Source organism: Perca flavescens, chromosome 13 (genome assembly GCF_004354835.1).
Source record: "Perca flavescens isolate YP-PL-M2 chromosome 13, PFLA_1.0, whole genome shotgun sequence".
Classification (NCBI taxonomy): Eukaryota; Metazoa; Chordata; class Actinopteri; order Perciformes; family Percidae; genus Perca; species Perca flavescens.
In genome coordinates this window covers 8628180-8649772 of record NC_041343.1, presented here as the reverse complement: position 1 = coordinate 8649772, position 21593 = coordinate 8628180, and the positions used below count along the sequence as shown (strand labels likewise).

At 42.2% G+C, this 21593-nt stretch overlaps 1 protein-coding gene across 3 annotated transcripts in view; it reads right to left on the bottom strand.

Moving 5' to 3' along the window:
* Positions 1-20254, bottom strand: part of camkk1a (calcium/calmodulin-dependent protein kinase kinase 1, alpha a) — a 75164-nt gene extending 54910 nt beyond the window's left edge. For all 3 annotated transcript variants that reach the window (XM_028596128.1, XM_028596130.1, XM_028596129.1), the window contains exon 1: positions 19919-20254. In XM_028596128.1, the coding sequence (XP_028451929.1) occupies positions 19919-19950 (32 nt within the window). In that variant the 5' untranslated portion in view covers positions 19951-20254. The remainder of the gene's footprint in view (positions 1-19918) is intronic.
* Between the last annotated feature and the right edge of the window lie 1339 nt (positions 20255-21593).

The window sequence follows — 21593 nt, the reverse complement described above, 5'->3', positions numbered from 1 at the left end:
GATCCCTCCTATGCTTTACAGAGAGGGCCAAATAATGAATGTTTACAGTCCTGCTCATGCTCAGGCAGTGTGCATACACCAGACTGTTGGATCTGTGTGTCTTGTGTGTACGCTTGGGACTCAGATGGGTGCCATTTGTATCTTGGTTCTGATCAAAAGATTGATTTCAGGGCCAGAAGGACCATTAGGGTAGACTTCAACACCAGGCTGCACTGCAGTGGCTGTACACAGCTTTATCGCCACTGTTCGCAGCATTAGAAAACATGCAGAGCTTATTAAAAGGACAAATGTCAGGAACAATTGTGTCTAATTAAAGGGCACTATTATCAAATTAACTTCATTTTCACTAGAAAATCGACTAAAGCACATTATAGCCCGATCAGTTTGACCAGTGTAGATTTTTAAGTGAGACCATCAGAACGGATGCTATCATGTCAAAAAAACCTGAGAACATATATTTGCTGGTCTTAATTTGTGACCATTTAAGTCAATTGCAAAATAACAAGGATTCAGTGATCTCCATCCAGTACTCACAGTCTTGGCCTGGGGGAAGTCAAGCGATAATAAAAATCCTAACTAATAAAATTATTTTTTTGGCAGAGAGCCTTTTGTTCATCTCCAATAAAGACAACACAATTTTACCGCAGGCTTTTACAGACTACAGACACCATTCTCACCAGCCTTTATTCCGTTTTAATTACAGGCCACAGTCAGCCCAAACCAATACATGGCTTTTTGATATCAAATCAGAGCTCTCTCACACTAAAGAGGTTTTTCCTTCCTGCTGCTCCACTCTCCCTGGACCCACAGGTAGATCAGGTCCTATCTCCTGTCGCCCTCCCCTGTCACATTTCATCTAACTCAAACAAAGCACAGGTCACATTAACTGCAGAGTGGGTGTGTGTGGGGGGGGGGGTGGAAATCCCAGCAGGAACTGGCTGTTCCTGCTGGATGATACAGAGAGCCTAGGGAACTGCTTGGACAGACCGGACTAGACAGACCGACAGACACATCTCACCAGCAGTCGCAGAGAGCAGACTACAGTCGCCAGGGCACAATAGACCTTTTTCACGGCAGACATGTTGACATGTCATAGTAGGAAAAGCACAGGTGTATTCAAAACCATTAATGCTGGCTGCATTCCACTCAGGAGAGGCCCTGGTATTGTGCATGCTGGCTCACTGATATAGCTTACTGGGACACTTAATGGAATTGAGCCATCGTTAAGGTTATCAATTTCAGCTGTGCTTTTCCTGCTATGACAAGTCAATATGTCTGCTGTGAAAAAGATCCATCGGTATCCCCTCTAATAAAAACCTAACGCTGTGTTTGAGCTATGTTACTGGTTGCACAGCGTTCGTGGTTTGACTGCTCATGATGGTTTTCCAAGATGGCGTCCGAATGTAAACACGAACGCTACAGTCTTTATAATCTATCTTTTTAATTAACGGTTTGTACACTTACAAAGTTGTCAATGCTTCGGTTTGCATGTAGGGACCCTCATTATGCTACCGTTTAAGTGTGGTGCTATTTTGAGCCTTGTTAGTGGTATAGAAATAGTGATTTACCAAGTGCCCTGAAAGCTAGCGTTAGCAGGTAACCACCGGTTTTACCGTGGCTTGTTAAAAGCTAGCTATCCACAGGACTATATATTGTAACTAATGAAGCAGTTTAATGAAGGGTATTAAGTGTATTTGGCAAAACGTGGATGCTTCACACACATCTTCAACCCGGCAGCACAAAAGAGCTACACAATCACCACAGTTTGAAGATTAGTGTCACCAATTCAGTCAGTACCCAACCAAATGTCTCCCCTTCATTATGACGTCACAGTGACATTGACCTTTGGGATATAAAATGTCATAATTACCGTAGGAATTCTTAAGTTACGACCCCAAAAATGTTTTGTGAGCTCACAGTGATCTTTTACCACCAAAATCAAAATCGGTTTTAATCCTCGAGTCCACGTGCACGTTTGTGCGAAATTTGAAGAGATTCCCTCCCCCAGGGGGTCCTGAGATATCACGTTCACAAAAATGGGACGGACGGATGGACAACCTGAAAACACAATGCTTTTGGCCACGCTGGCACAGAGGTATAAAAAAGTCAGTATGTACACAAGAACACAATGAGCATATGTGAAATCAACAACCACTGCTATGGTTTAAGTGCTAAATAAGCAAAGCAAATACAGCCCAGGTCCTGGCTCACACAAAGAGTCCACTCTTCATATTACTGATGATAAACAATTCCAACTGACAGCACAGGAAGTTCATGTCTGTCAGCAAAATGTAGCTTTAAATACACAAACAAACACCATAGCTGCAGTCCTTACCAGTAGAAACCCCTTTAATGTGTGTTCACCTATCACAGACTAATCCCTGGAACTCTTTAATTCAATCGTGAGGATTAACACGCCACTGTACGAGACACAACCTGTTAAATCCATTCTTGTATAACCAATCAATGCAATGTGATTGAGAGAACAGGCTCCCCAGGCTAGACACTGGACACAGGATCCATGAGGGGCGATCAATCTGACTGGACAGAAATACACTCTGGGACAATCCCAACCAAATCCAGGGCCACCCTCTCTGAGGTGGGCTGCCTCGGGCTATATTAAAACCCAGGATTACACAGGATATAGGAGTGCAAACTGGCAAGTTGGGTAAGCCAATTATTTTTCCTGTACTCACACATAGACAATGAGTCTGCAGCTTCCAGCATGGCTGACCTTTCTGGAATTCTAGAAATGTCGCATGACAAGGGTCCCTCTACCAAGACCGACCCGACCCTGATTGCCCCTCCCTCCAGACAACAGACATGAAAAGTGATCTGCAGATTTGTGGTGTAGAAGACTATTTTTTCAGGTGGGGAAAGAACAAATCTGAATCACAAATATTCTGATAAATATTGAAATCACAATTATTTAACACCATTACTCATTGACTTTTGGAAAGATGTCACACTTGTTGAACTTACAAAACAGTGAAACAGTTAAACATCAAAAGTGAAAACACCTTGCACTGTGAATTTTCTTTTTTTGCAAAAAAAACGTAATGTGCAAAATAATTGTTTTTCCTCGATAACATTGTCTTTGTGACCGTTAGGAGCCAAAATCGAAATCACGATCAAAATTTGATTAATTGCACAGCCCTAGCTCCTAGTTAATCTTCCATTTTAGAAAGCGTTAGTAGCACTGGGCTGTGTCCCGGATAGGGTTGGCAAGAAAGGCTGAAAGAGTTTCTCTAATACAGATAAAAAACACAGTGCAGCCCATCTTTAAATTCCCATTCAAAGCATACAATATCATGATGCTGGAAACCTGTGATGACGTGAACCTGCAGAGGATTAATCTCTTGCTGCTGAAAATGAGAAGCCTTTTATCTTTTCCATTGGGAGTGATACTGCGTGCCCTCTAAATCCCAGTGATCTCTATCACTTCTAGAAACCTGCTGCAGCTTACTCTCAGATACAGACTCAATAAATATACATACGTTATGAGAAAGGGCTAAACCTAATTCATATGCACACATGGTATAGGTTTTAATCTGCTTAAAAAAAGGAGATAAGATCCACATATGGATTAGTGTGTCCATTAGCTGACCAAGATTTAAGGGAGTACTCAGTAGTCAGATTTTCCGAGGTCCAAGTCGGAAACACGCTCCCTTGACCTCGGATATCCAAGCTCGGAACTCCACACACACACGACACGACAACAACGACAACCACAGAATACCTTGAGTTCAGAAATCCAACATGGCTGCCCCGTGCATCAACAGTTGTTAAAGCTTTAGTAACATGCAGTTATCAGCACTGCTGTCTTATTTGTGTCTCACTAAATCACATTTTAACAACATTTCCCGGTAAACTCAAAAGACGTACGTGTTTCCAGTATTTACAATCTTACATTTGTTGTTGGTTTTATACATTTGCATACCCACACACACTGTCAGGATGATCTACAGTGACACACTAATGTCATCATCACACAGCGCATACTGTACACAGGGGTTTTCCCCTCCGTGTGCCGTTATACGTGCGTGTGCGTGTGTGTGTGTGTGTGTGTGTGTTCTAACAGGTGTTACCCGACTGTGTGTGAAGCCGTGCAGGTGCAGATTATAGCAACACGATGTTCCCAGCCTCACACTAATAGGTTAGGCACATAATTACACTTGCTGTATTAAAATACACTTGCTTATGGCCATATATTTTAAGTTATCAAAGACTGTAGTCAATAGTAATCTGAATTATTTCCTCTTTGACTTAAGTTTGATTCTGAGGTTAGTCACAAGTAAACACCACTACTTTCTGTACAGGCTGAACTGTATTTCAGAGAATCATCACTACAAAAGAGGATGAACAGCACTTTACTCTGGCTTATCTGCCTCTCACAGCATTTAAAACATCAAAACAAAAAGTTACATTTTTTTAGCTCGTTATCTCTATGGAACAGGTTTCTAAATGTGCTTTGGGTGGTTTAATTCTTAAAACATAAAAATTCAGACTTGAGGCTTAGTTTGGGGAAAGGTCACAAACTGAATTCTATGGAGGCATTAGCAAGCTGCTGGGATCACAGATGGAGCAAATGTTTAGCCCAGCAGCCCGAGCATTATTTAAGGATAATTTGATTAAACATCCTCATCTACATTTCTTATGAGTTGTTGCGACACAGTTGTGGCACAATGTGAAGTTTACAAGTCAAAGACAAAGCTCTGATCATTACATCATCTTCTAGAGCTGCCACCATTAGCCGATTAATTCATCAGTTGGTCGTCAGAAGAAAAATAAAAATCTAGAATTTTTATACAAATTATTTGCACGTGGTACTGCATCGGCAACTTCATTACTTATTGATTTTTATCTCTTTTTTTCAAGCAAAAATGCCCCAGAAATGCTGTTTTCAGCCCCTCAAAGATGAAGATGTTCTGCTTTTCTCAGTTTCATATAATTGTAAACTAAATATCTTTGGGTTTTAGACCGTTGGTTCGACAGAACAAGACATTTGAAGGTATCTTCCTGGATGGATATTCTTCACCAATGTCTGACATTTTATAGACTAAATCGATTAATCGAGAAATAAAATCTGAAAATGATTCAATAATGAAATTCGTTAGTTGCAGGCATATGTAAGTAAAATCAGCTCTGATACAGATTGCAAAGGACCAGAGAGAACATAACTGTACAGCAGGTTGAGATGATTTTTTTTAAAGATTCACTTATTTTTGCTGGTTTTTTTCCCCCCCAGACAACAGGAAAGTTGTTTTGGGATTTTACTAGCTAGTTTTCATTCTGCAAACTTACACAGTAAAAATGACTTGTTTTTTTTTCGCACACAATACTCAATTTCTCCATTTTACAAGCTGGGATTTTACTTTAACTAATAGCAATAACTGCCTGATGTGAGCAGCTTTTTACCTAGCCCTCATCTCATGTGCCAGTTGCGTTTTAGAGGGACAGATTCTTCTTGAGAAATCCAACAATTTCAGGCCTCTGAGCAGTGAGCCTCTTTCTCCCTTCATCAATAATGCGAGCGGCAGCATTGAAGAATCTCCTATTCTCCACGCTGGTGCAAGCTACAAAGAGAAATTTAGACGCAGGAGCCAGGAGAGGGGAGACGAGGTTGGTCGATTCTCCAGAAGTGGATTGGATGTGAGGAACGGTTTGCTCACTAAAATAAGTTGCTTTCTCAAAAGAAGACCACTAGTGTCCTGGCCTAGGGTCAGATTCTGCTTCTCACTCCTCCAGGATTTCATCAAGAAGACTACCAGCTCTGCTCTTTCATGCAATACCTTCATCCACACAGAGGGATATTTCTAGGGGCCTGAGCAGAAAGGAGACCCGAGCAGAATTTGCCAAGCATAAAGACACAGAAGAGGGGAGTACTGTCAGCACAGATCTTGGTGGAGGTTTAAGCTTCTTCTCTTTAGCTGGCAGAAGTTGAAAATAGAATTAATACTTATGTATTCTTATATATATTGTTGTTTAATTAATGGTAATTTACAGTTTAGTTCTATTGCTTTAACAATTTTACAGTTTCTGTCTTCAGCACAAATGTGTAAACTAGTAGAAACTAGATAAGGATGCTACATTACTCTCAGACTGAACTAAACCTTCTTTGCGCAAAGTAAAATACATACTTAAAAGAATTTGTTGGGCAGGCCTTTAGGTCTGGAAAGTTTAAACAAAGATAATATAATAAGATGTACGCAAAAGATTGTATTGTCCTTCGGACCACTTAAAGTATGTGAAACAGGCAGATGGTACAAAGGGGGGGTGCGGGAGTGATAGATAAAAGGAAGTACGTCGAAAATATGATCGGGCTGAGATGCACGCAATGTTCTGTACCGCGATTATTTCTCAGAAAAGAAGTATGGGAATGTCTAAGTAGCTATGCAGGAGTCTGAGAATGTTTTAGTATCTATGCAAACGTCACATGAGGAGAGCAAAGTGGAGTCAGATCAGCCCAATGAGATGTGGACACATCTGGTCTGCAACGCCAACGGGAGAGGACGACGCCCTGTGAGACTAGCAATATGAGCAGAGACATTTGTAGGAGCTGGACAGCTAACTGCTTTATCGTGGTCTGTTGAGTACTTGCATTTGTGCTCTGCTTTGCAAAGTATATTATGTACTTGTAGTTTAATCTTTTGTCATCCAGTTCTGATGATTAAATACTTTTTTTATAACTTTTTGAATTCGGCTATTTTGTTGACAGACCTTTCCTAGTAGTGAGGATAAGTTAAAACCTAACAAAGTCACTAAAATCACAAACCTGTCTTTGGAGTCTCCAGAGCTGATTCCTCCTCCATCAACGCTGTCACTGCTAAGCATTAGTAGACAATCTGCCAGAGCCCCCCCCACCACCACCACCACTGCACACATCAGTTATAGAAGTAGAAGAAAAAAATTTTTTTTAAATGTATTAATTTGTGATTTTTATGTTGTCCCGGCAGGGACCACTGAAGAAAAATATAGAATAAATTAACGCTAAACCTTGCCAGCTACTGACAGAGAACAATATATATTGAGTGACATCGATTGCCGATGCCAAAGAATGGATGGGGGGCCTGGGCTGGGCCCAGCAGCCTCCGACATGTCACCAACCTTCCGTGATGGAGTACTCCAGTCCTGGACTCAAGTTGCTATTCTCTGGACTTGCGACTCGACTTGGGACTCCAGGATTTATGAGCCAGCCAGACCAACCAACAGACGGACATTGCCATCCCAAGAGCCTGCCTCCAGCATGGCTAGCAAAAAATAATTTTGTTAAAATATGTGACCATGGGACATGATTTTCTATAGCCATGTTTTTTGCCTTTTCCAGAAAACTGCCTACCCCAGCTTTAATGACTTATGCGATTCATTTTATCAGGCTTTTTCAGGCAACATACGAGGCATTACTATACTGCCCTGTGTTTATGTTGTTTTTGTTTCATCTTTTAAAGTGTAGCACTTTGTCAATATCGGCTCTGTAAACTAAATCATTAATAATCTTTCGGATGTTTATCAATAATGATGAAGACATCACCATTGATGATGGTTTATAGATACACGTGATGCTACAAATAGCCACAGCCATGCATAGTGGTCATCCCTAGAGCCATGCCGATAGCATGACTTAGAACGACTTGAAACCATGAACAAACAACTACAATACTACAGAATTAAAATGCATATAACAATTGCAATACATATGGGTCAGCAGCACCTTACAAATAAATACACTGTTATCTTAGGAAGTCCTTGCTGAAAGTTAACACCTTCAGCTACTTGGAACTATAAACTACAGTGTGCCGCACACCCCTTATTGTGTGCAACACACCCCTGGTGTACCACACAAGTAAGTCCACCCTCAAAATCAGATGTAAAGAAAAATAGACAACAAAGAAAATACCATCTGTTATTGCCGCATTACTACTGTGGCTGCCACATAAGGGTTGGGTGGCCAACTATAACAGCTTCTATGAGTGTTTGGAAAGGAAATGATGCAGAACAGAAGGTAACCTGGAGAGGAGTCAGGACTTTGGCTGTCTACAGTAAACCCAGAGGAGTCCACTGTGACAAGTGGCCACAGAGGAATAGTTTTAATATCCATGTGGACGCTGACAATGATAGCCTTAGTACTGCTTTCAACTCATTACTGGATTCAATCGGTTTCAGTCAGAGTGTGCACAAGGCGACGCACTGTTTTAACCACACCCTCGACCTTGTGCTGGTATATGGTATTGAAATTGAGGATTTAATAATATTTCCGCAGAATTCGGTATTAACAGATCATTCTTTAATCACTTTCGAATTCTTACTACCTGACTATATTAAATTAGATAAAAGCTTCTACACCAGATGCCTATCTGACAGTGCTATTGCTAAATTTAAAGAAGATATTCCAACAGCATTCGACTCTATGTCATGCCTTAACATAACAGAGGACCTCTATGTTAACCTCAGTCCCTCTCAAATTGATACATCTGTAGACGGTGCTACAACTTGCCTACGGACAACCTTAGACTCCGTTGCTCCCCTGAAAAAGAAGATGATGAAGCAAAGAAAATTAGCACCTTGGTATAACTCCCAAACTCGCAAATTAAAACAAATCTCGCGAAACCTCGAATGTAAGTGGCGTTCCACAAAAGTGGAAGAATCCCGTTTGGATTGGCAAGAAAGTCTCAAAACTTATAGGAAGGCCCTAAGAAAGGCCAGATCAGACTATTACTTATCACTAATAGAAGAAAACAAGAACAACCCGTTTCTTTTCAGCACTGTAGCCAGGCTGACAGATAACCACAGCTCTACTGAGCCATCTATTCCTCTAGCTCTGAGTAGTGATGACTTCATGAGCTTCTTTAATGATAAAATTATAACTATTAGAGATAAAATTCATCACCTTTTGCCCTCAACTTCTAACGGTTCACCTTTAAACGCAGAGTCGCTAGAAATAACGACTAGTCTTGACATATACTTAGACTGCTTTTATCCTATAGACCTTCAACAATTAATGTTAAAGATATCCTCAGCTAAGCCATCTACCTGTCTCTTAGACCCCATCCCAATGAGATTACTCAAAGAAGCGTTACCCGTGGTAAACACTTCATTACTAGATATGATCAATATGTCCTTATTAACAAGTTATGTACCGCAGTCATTTAAAGTAGCTGTGATAAAACCTCTTCTGAAAAAACCCCCCCTCGATCCTGAGGTCTTAGCAAACTATAGACCTATATCTAACCTTCCCTTTCTCTCCAAGATCCTTGAGAAGGTGGTTGCTAATCAGTTATGTGATTTTCTACATAGCAGTAGTTTATTTGATGAATTTCAATCAGGATTTAGAAAGCATCATAGCACAGAGACGGCACTGGTGAAAATTACTAACGACCTTTTAACTGCTGCAGACAAAGGACTTGTCTCCATTCTTGTTTTACTAGATCTTAGTGCTGCATTTGACACTATTGACCATTCAATCCTGTTACAGAGATTGGAACACTTGGTTGGCATTAAAGGAATTGCTCTAAGCTGGTTTAAGTCCTATTTCTCTGATCAATCTCAATTTGTTAATGTTAATGATAAATTGATGACCAATTCTATTCTCCTTATATATGCTTCCTGTAGGCAATATTATTAGGAAACACTCAATTAACTTTCACTGTTATGCGGATGACACCCAATTATACTTGTCAATCAAACCAGACGAAACCAGTCAGCTAGCTAAATTTCAAGCGTGCATTAAAGATATAAAATCCTGGATGACCTATAATTTTCTGATGTTAAACCCTAACAAAACTGAAGTTATTGTACTGGGACCTAAACACCTCAGAACCTCATTATCTAAAGACATAGCTACTCTGGATGGTATTGCCCTGGCCTCCAGCACTACTGTCAGAAATTTAGGAGTTATTTTTGATCAGGCCACATGGGTGGCAGTGAAGGTCAGGGGCCTCGACGGACCAGACCCGGGCAGCAGACGCTGGCTCTGGGGACGTGGAACGTCTCTCTGTGGGGGAAGGAGCCGGAACTGGTGCGGGAGGTGGAGCGCTACCGGTTAGATCTGGTGGGGCTAACCTCTACGCACAGTCTCAGTTCTGGAACCATACTCCTGGATAGGGGTTGGACTCTTTTCTTCTCCGGAGTTGCCCAGGGTGTGAGGCGCCGGGCGGGGGTGGGGATACTCACAATCCCCCGGCTGAGCACCGCTACGTTGGAGTTTACCCCGGTGGACGAGAGGGTCGCCTCCCTACGCCTGCGGGTTGTGGGGGGGAAAACTCTGACTGTTGTTTGTGCATATGCACCAAACAGGAGTTCGGAGTATTCGGCCTTCTTGGAGACCTTGAGTGGAGTCCTACATGGGGCGCCAGTGGGGGACTCCATTGTTCTGCTGGGGGGACTTCAACGCCAAGACGTGGGCAATGATGGAGACACCTGGAGAGGCGTGATTGGGAGGAACGGCCTCCCTGATCTAAACCAGAGTGGTTGTTTGTTGTTGGACTTCTGTGCTAGTCATGGATTGTCTATAACAAACACCATGTTCGAACATAGGGATGCTCATAAGTGTACCTGGTACCAGAGCACCCTAGGCCGAAGGTCAATGATCGAGGCTGGGGGCATTGAACCCGAGTGGACAATGTTTAAAGTTTCCATTGCTGAAGCTGCGGCGAGGAGCTGTGGTCTTAGGGTCTTAGGTGCCTCAAGGGGCGGTAACCCACGAACACCGTGGTGGACACCGGTGGTCAGGGAAGCCGTCCGACTGAAGAAGGAGTCTTTCCGGGATATGTTATCCCAGAGGACTCCGGAGGCAGTTGCAGGGTACCGAAGGGCCCGAAGGGCTGCAGCCTTCTGCCGTGAAAGAGGCAAAGCAGCGGGTGTGGGAGAAGTTTGGAGAAGACATGGAGAAGGACTTTCGGTCGGCACCAAAGTGCTTCTGGAAAACGGTTCGCCACCTCAGGAGGGGGAAGCGGGGAACCTTCCAAGCTGTGTACAGTAAGGATGGGACACTGTTGACCTCAACTGAGGAGGTAATAGGGCGGTGGAAGGAGCACTTTGAGGAACTCCTGAATCCGACTAATCGCCCTCTATGTTAGAGGCAGAGCTGGAGGATAACGGGGATTGTCGTCGATTTCCCAGGCGGAAGTCACTGATGTAGTCAAACAACTCCACAGTGGCAAAGCCCCGGGGATTGATGAGATCCGTCCAGAAATGCTCAAGGCTCTGGGGGTGGAGGGGCTGTCCTGGTTGACACGCCTCTTCAACATTGCGTGGAAGTCTGGGACGGTGCCAAAGGAGTGGCAGACTGGGGTGGTGGTTCCCCTTTTTAAAAAGGGGGACCAGAGGGTGTGTGCCAATTACAGGGGTATCACACTTCTCAGCCTCCCTGGTAAAGTCTACTCCAAGGTGCTGGAAAGGAGGGTTTGGCCAATAGTCAAACCTTGGGTTGAGGAGGAACAATGCGGATTCCGTCCTGGTCGTGGAACAACGGACCAGCTCTTCACTCTCGCAAAGATCCTGGAGGGTGCCTGGGAGTATGCCCAACCGGTCTACATGTGTTTTGTGGATTTGGAGAAGGTGTATGACCGGGTCCCCCGGGAGATACTGTGGGTGGTGCTGCGGGAGTACGCAGGGCCATCCAATCTCTGCACGACCAAAGTGAGAGCTGTGTCCGGGTTCTCGGCAGTAAGTCGGACTCTTTTCAGGTGAGGGTTGGCCTCCGCCAGGGCTGCACTTTGTCACCAATCCTGTTTGTAATATTTAATACTGCTCTTTGCAGATGATGTGGTCCTGATGGCATCATCGGCCTCTAAATCAGCACCTCTAAATCGGAGGCCATGGTTCTCAGCAGGAAACCGATGGAATGCCTTCTCCAGGTAGGGAATAAGTCCTTACCCCAGATGGATGGATGGATGGATTTTTGATCAGGATATATCCTTTAATGCCAATCTAAAACAAACCTCAAGAACAGCCTTTTTTCATCTTCGTAACATTGCTAAAATTAGGAATATCCTGTCTCAAAACGTTGCTGAAAAACTAGTCCATGCATTTGTTACGTCCAGGCTGGACTATTGTAATTCCCTACTGTCAGGTTGCTCAAATAAGTCCCTTAAGACTCTCCAGCTGATCCAGAATGCTGCAGCGCGTGTTCTCACAAGAACTAAGAAAAGAGATCATATTTCTCCTGTATTAGCTTCTCTGCACTGGCTTCCTGTTGAATCCAGGATTGAGTTTAAAATCCTTCTCTTGACCTATAAAGCTCTAAATGGTCTAGCACCATCATATCTAGAAGAGCTCCTAATACCCTATTGTCCCACTAGAGCACTGCGCTCCCAGAATGCAGAGTTACTGGTGGTACCTAGAGTCTCTAAAAGTAGAATGGGAGCCAGAGCCTTCAGTTATCAGGCTCCTCTCCTATGGAACCAGCTCCCGATCTGAGTTCGGGGGGCAGAAACTGTAATTGCTTTCAAGAATGAACTTAAAACTCTATTTGATAAAGCTTATAGTTAGGCCGTGAGGAGTTGCAGTGTTCACCTAACTGGCCCACCTGCTTCTCTTCATAATTGTTAAATTAATAATACATAACAAAGTAGAGGGAGGCAGGCCAGCCAAGCCCGATCCGGCAGGGGGAGAGTTCTAAGCCCGAAAAAGCTACCTCTCCTTATGACCTATCTCTCTTAGTTACGCTGTTATAGTTACGCTGTTATAGTTCTAGACTGCCGGGGGACTTCCTTCCTTCCTTTGACACACTGAGCTGCTCTCTCCTCTCCCTTTCTATTACTATTACTATTTGTGTGTATCCCGTCCCAGAAATGCTTGTTACTAATCCTAGCTTCTGGGGAGTTTACTCCCCGGAGTCCTTATGTTTTTTCCCCCAGCGTATTTCCTTGGAGAACGTTGGCACCAAGATCCTGGTTCCAGCTGTCGCCATGGTCCTGCTGCACTCCCTGCTGAGCTCAGCGGTGCCCTGCAATGTCATGCTGCTTCCTGCTGAACCCTGCAGCTTCCCGCTACATCCAGTCACTGTTCCATTATTAATGTGACTACTATTGCCACTGTTCATCACACCCCCAACCTACCAAGAGCCTGGGTCTGTCCAAGGTTTCTTCCCAAGAGGGAGTTTTTCCTTGCCACTGTCGCACTGCTTGATCTTGAGGGAATTACTGTAATTGTTGGAATTGTTGGGGCTTTGTAAATTACAGAGTGTGGTCTAGACCTACTCTATATGTAAAGTGTCTCGAGATAACCTATTTGATACTATAAATAAAATTGAATTGAATTAAATTGAAACGGTGTCAGGAACTGTAAAAGAGTTTTGGACAGCACACAGACAAGAGGAAAGACACAAACTCAACCGGCCAATTATTTCAGTTAGCTCACCGGCCATATGGATAGTACAGCAGGGCTCTGGGGACACACAGCCCACCATAACATCTTGAGCTACCAGGGCATTTAAATAACACATTCAGATACAACATTTTAAGAGAATTTAAGATTTACTTGGAACTATGAGATAGTCAACGTTGAGGCAACAAGTAGGGCTGGGCAACGTATCAATATTATATTGTGATATGAAACTAGATATTGCCTTAGATTTTGGATATTGTAATATCGTAATATGGATTAAGTTTTGTAGTATTTTTCCTGGTTTAAAAGGCTCATGTTAGAATGCTTTTCTATTATTTGCCTTTACCCACTCAGTCATTATATCCACATTATTGATGATAATTTATCTAAAATTTAATTGTGAAGATAGAAGCACCAATTGTCAACCTTACAATATTGTCGCAATAACGACATTGAGGCATTTGGTCAAGAATATCATATCTGATTTTCTCCATATTGATCAGCTCTAGCGACGAGGCAAGAGAATTTGACAAAGCTGCAGCAGAGTCACTTTTACTCATATATTCACTGCCTGATAATGCTGTTAACATTGTCTCTTTTGTCAAACTGAGCTACTTAAACAAATTATTGTTTATACAAAACACAAAATCTGTCCAATTGGCAGCAGGTTGGTTGAACAACATGTTAATGGATTCTTTGTTTTCGTCATCATTGCTAAATTATTTTGGTTTGACTTCAACCTTCTTAGAACTGATGTGCTGATTAAAGAACTCAACTAGTGTAGGTTCCCAGTGGGTGTCTCATTCATGCTGATGCCTCTCTCACACACACACACACGCTAATGAGAATGGGAGAGAAGTGCTTGGATGAGGTTAACTAAAAAATGTGAGAACCCCCAGAGTCCTTACTGGTCGTGCTCTGAATAATGAAGGCTAATATGCAGATGGGGTGGTGCGCCTGGCAAAGTACTAACTAATGAGGACCTGGAAATGTATTTATGTATTCACGCTCACACACAAAAAAAAACCTCAAAACATTTGTAACTGACTTGTCTCTCTTCAAGTTTCACAATTACGTTTCTTTTAATGTAGCTGACATTTGAATCATATTCGGAATGGGATGCAAATATGCAAGAGTGGAAGGTACCATTCAATTAAAGCAGGGTGCCCATTTTCTTTTCCAATTAAAAGGCCTTTTATTTATTAACCTTGAGTGCCTGAATAAGTTTTTTATGACTTTTTTGGTCATAGCTCTTCCTCCTCTCTGTGCCGTTTTGTTTCGGTTTTCATTATTGATGCATTCTGTTCACAACAAGGTACAGTACAGGCCAAAAGTTTGGACACACCGTCTTATTCAATGTTTTTCTTTATTTTCATGACTATTTACATTGTAGATTCTCACTGAAGGCATCAAAACTATGAATGAACACATATGGAATTATGTAGGTATTATGCTTTTTTTGATAACTGCAAACCCTTGGTGTTCTCTCAATGAGCTTCATGAGGTAGTCACCTGAATTGGTTTTCACTTCACAGGTGTGCCTTGTCAGGGTTAATTAGTGGAAGTTTTTCCCTTATTAATAAAAATGCAAAGGGTGGCTACTTTGAAGAATCTAAAATATAAGACATGTTTTGAGTTTTTTCACACTTTTTTGTTAAGTACATAATTCCATAGGTGTTCATTCATAGTTTTGATGCCTTCAGTGAAAATCTACCATGTAAATAGTCATGAAAATAAAAAGGAAACGCATTGAATGAGAAGGTGTGTCCAAACTTTTGGCCTGTACTGTGTGTGTGTGTGTGTGTGTGTGTATATATGTGTATATATATATATATATATATATATATATATATATGGCTTCCCTCCATAGCCCCAGTGCACGGAGTTCAGTGCAGCCAAGGTCTGCCGAGATATGCAAGATCCACTTGATCTCAGCAGACCTCCATGACGAGTTTCACGGCATTTGGCGGATATTAGCAGACATTGGCTGCTCCTAAATCCGTGCAACGGAGGAAAGCCACACAGCGTTCATCTGCACACACTGCCCACACAAAGATAACTGCTACCATGGAAAACGCCACTGAGAGGCTTGAAGTTGAGAGGCAGTTTTTTTAAATTTCAGAGGGCACTTCGACATGTGACAGGAGGAGCCAGGGATCATTCAAAGATCTGACAGATGCATACTGTATTCCCATGCATTTATCGGCTCTTGTCGAACAAAACAATCACGAGGTCACAGATCACAAAGTGATCGAGTTTTGTCAACTCCTCTTTGGCTACTTTTTGGACCAGTCAGGGTAACGGGGGCTTATATTTTACAGAACATACTACTGTAATCCTGGTTAATTTTGCACCCCTTCCTTAAAATCCCTTCATTGCCATTCTAAAATATGGGTATAGGAATCAAAATTAATAAGACCAATAACATTATAGTAAAAGTGTAATTTACTTTATTTTAAATATGATGCAAAAATATTGAAAAATGAGTTGTGGTGGTGAGGTAGTGAAGACAGAGATCTTATTGTCTGATTGACAACAAAAGATGAAAATATGAAAATCAGTGCACAGACTAAGTCCATAGCAGCATTGACAACCAGTATCAATAGTGTCAACAGCACTGCTTATATTGTGCATACTTCCTCCTGATTGGGCAGATTGTTTCCTGGAAGCAGCCTCAGTGGAGTCATTAGTGAAATTATTTGATGCATGTTTGTGAGCTCTTATGGCAGCCCCTCACTACACAGAAATTACATTTTGAACTTCATGTGGATATTTGTCTTAATTTATCAACGTTAAACTCAACGTCTAGCTGTTTTTAATTTTGTGTACGATTTCTTAGTTGTACAGTATGCACCGAATACTGAAGAATCAATACAGCATGTGTTGTTTAAGTGAAGGCCTGATTTGTGTCCACGGTAACAATATTTGCTGCCTCAGAGCTGGGAAGCAAGGAAGAGTTGGCGAGAGACTCTGGCACAATCAGAAACCTCAATTTAAAGGGGTACTCCAGCAATAAAGTATTATACATGCATAAAGTTAGGAGACTTGAGAGAGGCAGAATAAAAAGACTAACGCTGCGTTTACACACTGATACAATGTAGGCAGTCTCTGGCCTCTCAGAAATCTGTAGCTCTGTGTGTCTGTTGCTTTAATTCACATACTCTGCTCTAGGGCTGTGTTAAAATAATTGATTCTCCTGGGCGCCCGGAGAGCTCGGTTGGTGGAGCGGGCGCCCATGTGTAGAGGTTTACCCCTTGACGCAGCGGGCCTGGGTTCGACTCCGACATGCGCCCCTTTGCTGCATGTCTTTCCCCCCCTCTCTCCCCTTTTACATATTCTGCTGTCCAGTCAAAATAAAGGCTGAAAATGCCCCAAAAAAAATCTTAAAATAAATAATTGATTCTCCAATTAATCAATTTCTCTTAAATTAATAAAATCCCGAAATTGATATTTTAATATATGCCCTTTTGCCATGGATGTGGTTAATTGACCCCCTTTTTGTGGGTCAAATCTTTTTGGGGGTCACTTCACATTTCTCCCATCTAGCGTTGAGATCATATATCGCAATCACCTCTCTCGCACCGCGCAGTTCAAAGTACGTATTACAGCTACGGTAGCCTTCAAGCTTCAAAAAGCCGGTCTCTGGCTCTTTTCAATCTCCTTTTTCTGTTTCTGGGCGAAGAAGAAGAAGACTCCTGTTCCTGAAATTTGGATTTTGAATAAGTGTGGTCCTCCATGTTTCCTTCTTCAAACTTGCCGGGGCCGGGAAGCTACGATACCCATTAGCAGCATTAGCAATACCTGTGAGTTTATCATGTGACAGCGAAAACGCGAAAGGCGGAGCGGTATGTCCTGTATGTCCCTTACCGGCTAACGTATTTCAAGATGGCGCATGAATATGGAGCGTCTACCCCAGTTCATGCGAATGGAAATATAAAATTTCAAGCCAATAGGAATACTTGGAATTGATGGTGGCGGTAAATATTCATGAAAAAAGGACAAGTTTGTGAACGGGCAACACAGATTTTGATAATGAACAACTAAACACGTTGTACACTGGACCTTTAATGTAAACATTAACCTGGTGCATTATAAAAATATATTTGAGGGTTGTTTCTTGCTTGTACAATTTACAGCATAAGTTCTCAGATAATATCTTTTGTATCTAAACAAAATTGGTATTGTAACTGAACCTTCCCAAACCTAACTGATACTGAATCAGAAATGTAATCGAATCGGGACCATGTGAATCAAAATTGAATCAGGAAATCATTGGCGATACCCAGCACTACTCTGCTCCGACTAGACCGACTGGATAGTTGTTTTCTGATGTTAACACCAGGGGAAAAAAAGCCATGGCTAATTTTAATTCACCGTTGTCCAGATTGTTTCCCCGAGTACAGAATACCTGTAACAATGACACCTGAGCTGGCAAGACCGATAAGCATGACAATAAAAAAAAGTTGGAACAAAATTTCAAGTCAATTCATCTAATATTTAAGATATTTCAGTCTGGACCAAAGTGCTATGCTGACATCAATGCACTGCTAGCATGGCTAGTATGAGTCTTTTAATTATAGGCTGTCTTTAAGTACACTCATACCTTTAATGGATATACGCCAAACCCTACTAATGCCTAGGTCATGAAAGGATTTTGTTATCTGAGTGGTTCACACACACACACACACACACACACACACACACACACACACACACACACACACACACACACACACACACACACAGGATACATCAAGAAATTACACACTGAACGAATATAAAAGGTGTTTTGGACTTCCTGCAGATTGTATGTACTATACAGTGATTTCTGATTTAGTGATCATGATGGCCGACAATTGTTGCAATAAGAGAAGCATTAGGGTACAGCAGTGTTCACAACCAGCACAGACCACTGAAAGAGCAGAAACGCTTCTGTTTATTCTCCGATTCTCAGAGTTTAGCTGAGCTTGACATAATATGGGTGAATGATGTCCAGGCCTCCGTTCACGACACTGATATAGTAATACTAATGCACATTAACCGGCATACATTAACACAGGGATACACACACACACACACACACACACACACACACACACAATGCTGATTTTGTTCCCACCCCCTGCCTGACTAAAGTGATTTCCCAAAGGGGCTAAAGGAGTTGTTGACATGTCCTTTTTTTTTTATTTGTTAGAGCTAGTTAGAGCCGTCAGCACATTCAGCAATACAAGAAACAGAAGTGACATTGGACTTGCTAAATAAACCAAGAAAACCACATAAAATATGCAAGCACAAGTCAAAATGACGCAAGGCATTACACCACTGTAAACCTTGTTCTTTTCAATCAGAATACACCTCCTTCCTCAAAGGAAAACCCATCCAGACAAAAAATCCATAGTGAAAAGAACAGCTATTGGCACATTTCTGGGAACATTTTGTTGTCTATTTTCTGTTCACCATATACACATGTCCCATACAAACCACAATTTTGCGGCAAGATTCAACAATTGCACAGGTACAACAGGACAAAATGCAAGGCAGCCACATGATCCTGGGGTTTTTTGGATTGGAAAAAGCATTTAATCTTGCTCTTAGGCCTGATACAAGCATGTTGGCCATTTAATGCTCATAAAGTTGCATACAAAACGTAATATGAATGCACAAGAGGAAAGAACTGCTCCATCTGCAGCCTCCAGCCAATTCAGCAGAGCTCATTCCAAATATTGGCCTGGGAAGATCAACATAGTGTCAAAGTAAACCAACCATAAGTGAAACCGGTTCTCTCTTTGACAAGACATTGAATAATCCTTATTATCCTTATTATTTTGTCAAACTTACTGTCCACATCCCAAAAGATATCTAATTTACAATATAAACAACAGAAAAAAATGATACATATCCTCACATTTGAGAAGCTGGATGGATGTTGGATGTTGACAAATGGCCTCAATAATGTTGTTGCTGATTAATTGTCTGTCTGTTGACTAATCAATACATAATTTCAGTTCTTCATATCAGGAACCTTAGATACACACACGGACTCCTCTGAGGATGGGTCAGAGGGGGGAAGCCTGTAGCTGTGATCAAAGCAGAGATCCCTGTCTGACGAAATCCTCTAATTGTTAGGGACCTCTTTGGTCGCCTTGATAGGTCCCTGGTGCCCCCCCCCGGACCCCAGTTTATAACAGCTAAATGTCCTATGTAAGAGGTGTGAGGATACAGCATTTTACGACAGGTGCATGACCCAGATCAATTGGCACATAAATGGCGTGCAAGTCAGTGCGGCTTTCAATTTCACGGCGCAAAAGTGCGTGCCCGCGCGCGCGTCTGTAAAGTGGTTCAAATCCAGCGCAACTGCAGAGCAGTCAATATAGCCTTAAGTGCCCGACAGTGAACAATTCAATGACTGAACAACAATAAAACGCGGCGGGGAACACACACATACACACACACGTGCAGTGTGCTCCATCTGCAATGCACGCAAGCGGATTTACTTCCCCATATTTAACACAGCAGCGACCTGCCGTGTCCCTGCCACTAAACAGGAATGAAATGAGACAGAAATGAGACGATCTTAAAAAGTTTCACTTACCCAAAGGAGTAGTCGGGCGTGTTTGAGTCCATTTACGCGTTCAAGTCAAAAGGGAGAGGGATGTCCCGTTTGGATGCACGGTGCCTGTTTGATTCACTCCACTCACAGCCGATCGTTGACACAGAGCATCCGTACAGGCTTCTGTGCGATAAGTGTTTCTGAGGATCAGCTGTGGCTGACCTGAGACGTGTGTGTTTGTGTGTGTGTGTGTGTGTCCCATGTGTCACACCCTCTCTTCCGGAAACCACGGACAGACCTCCCTCACTAGAGCCAGAGTGCAGACACCCAGCGGCCGAACGGACGCACTGCCGGTCCGCAGCTGGCTATTGTTGCGCCACTGCAAACGTGCACACAGCAGAGGAAGGGCCGCTCTCACACACACTTTTGAGACTGCTTTGAAGCACGTCGACAGCACACAGATAACCCCAACTTTTATTATTCGACAAGAAAATGAATCCACGGGTCCTAAGATCCGCTCTGTTCCCAAAGCATGGCCAATACCCGTGCCATTATTCCCTGCACTATATTATAGGCTACTATAATATCACCATTTCGGATTTGCATAACAACATGTATCATTACGAGTGCATGACAACTAGATTTTACGTTTTGGTAACCACAGATGCCACATGTGTGAATATTCTCTACTACTCCTCCATTAAATATTGGATTTAACTAACAGTGGATTTACTGAGCTAAATGGCAGCTAGCGCCTCTACTGGCCATGTTTCTATTTCATTTCCCAATTGAGAGAATTCAAATAAACAAACGTCTGAGTAATTAGTGAAGATAAGCAGAACTGCTTTGTGACTGCAGAGGGTAACAATCTAATTAACTGACTCCACTGTAGCCTACGGAGCATGTTGTAGGCAGTAAATTCATCAACGATGGCCATCACAATCAATTACATACATTACCTGAAGACACATTTAACCTCTCCCCCCCATTGAGTAAGTACTTTTTCTGAAGTACTGTACACATGTGAGGTACTTGTAATTTACTAGTCTTTTCTTTTCATGCCACTTTCTACTTCTACTCCGCTACATTTCAGACAGAAATATTGTACTTTCTACATTTTTCTGACAGCTTTAGTTACTAGTTACTTTACACATTAAGATTTTTGCATGAAAAAAAACACATGTACTTTATAGAATACAATGTTTTATTATAAATTAAGCTACTCAACAATATACAGGCCTACAACTCCAGCTGATGATTAGCCGATTAATCACTGTCAGTGGATTGACAGAAATGTTTGGATAGTTTCAGTTTCTAAAATGTGAGGATTTTTCTGCATTGAGTACTTTCACTTTTAGTACTTTAAGTACTCTTTCTGATGATACTTACATACTTTTACTTAAGTAACATTTTCAATGCAGGACTTTTACTTGTAACGGAGTGTCTTTACAGTGTGGCATTAGTGCTTTTACTTAAGTAAAGGATCTGAATACTTCTTCCACCACTACTGGCTTTAGCCTCCAGTCACTGTAAACACTGCACAGTATATTAGACTATTTCTCAGCTGGTTGACCAAACAGACAGGGTGGATACTTTCCCTTCCGCTGTCGGGGCCTGGAGATAAGTTCATTGCAAGTTCACGTATTTTCTTGGCAGCTTGAGCCTCACGGTCCAACGCTGGCTGACACCATGGGGTAAGGGGCAGAAGGTCTTCCCT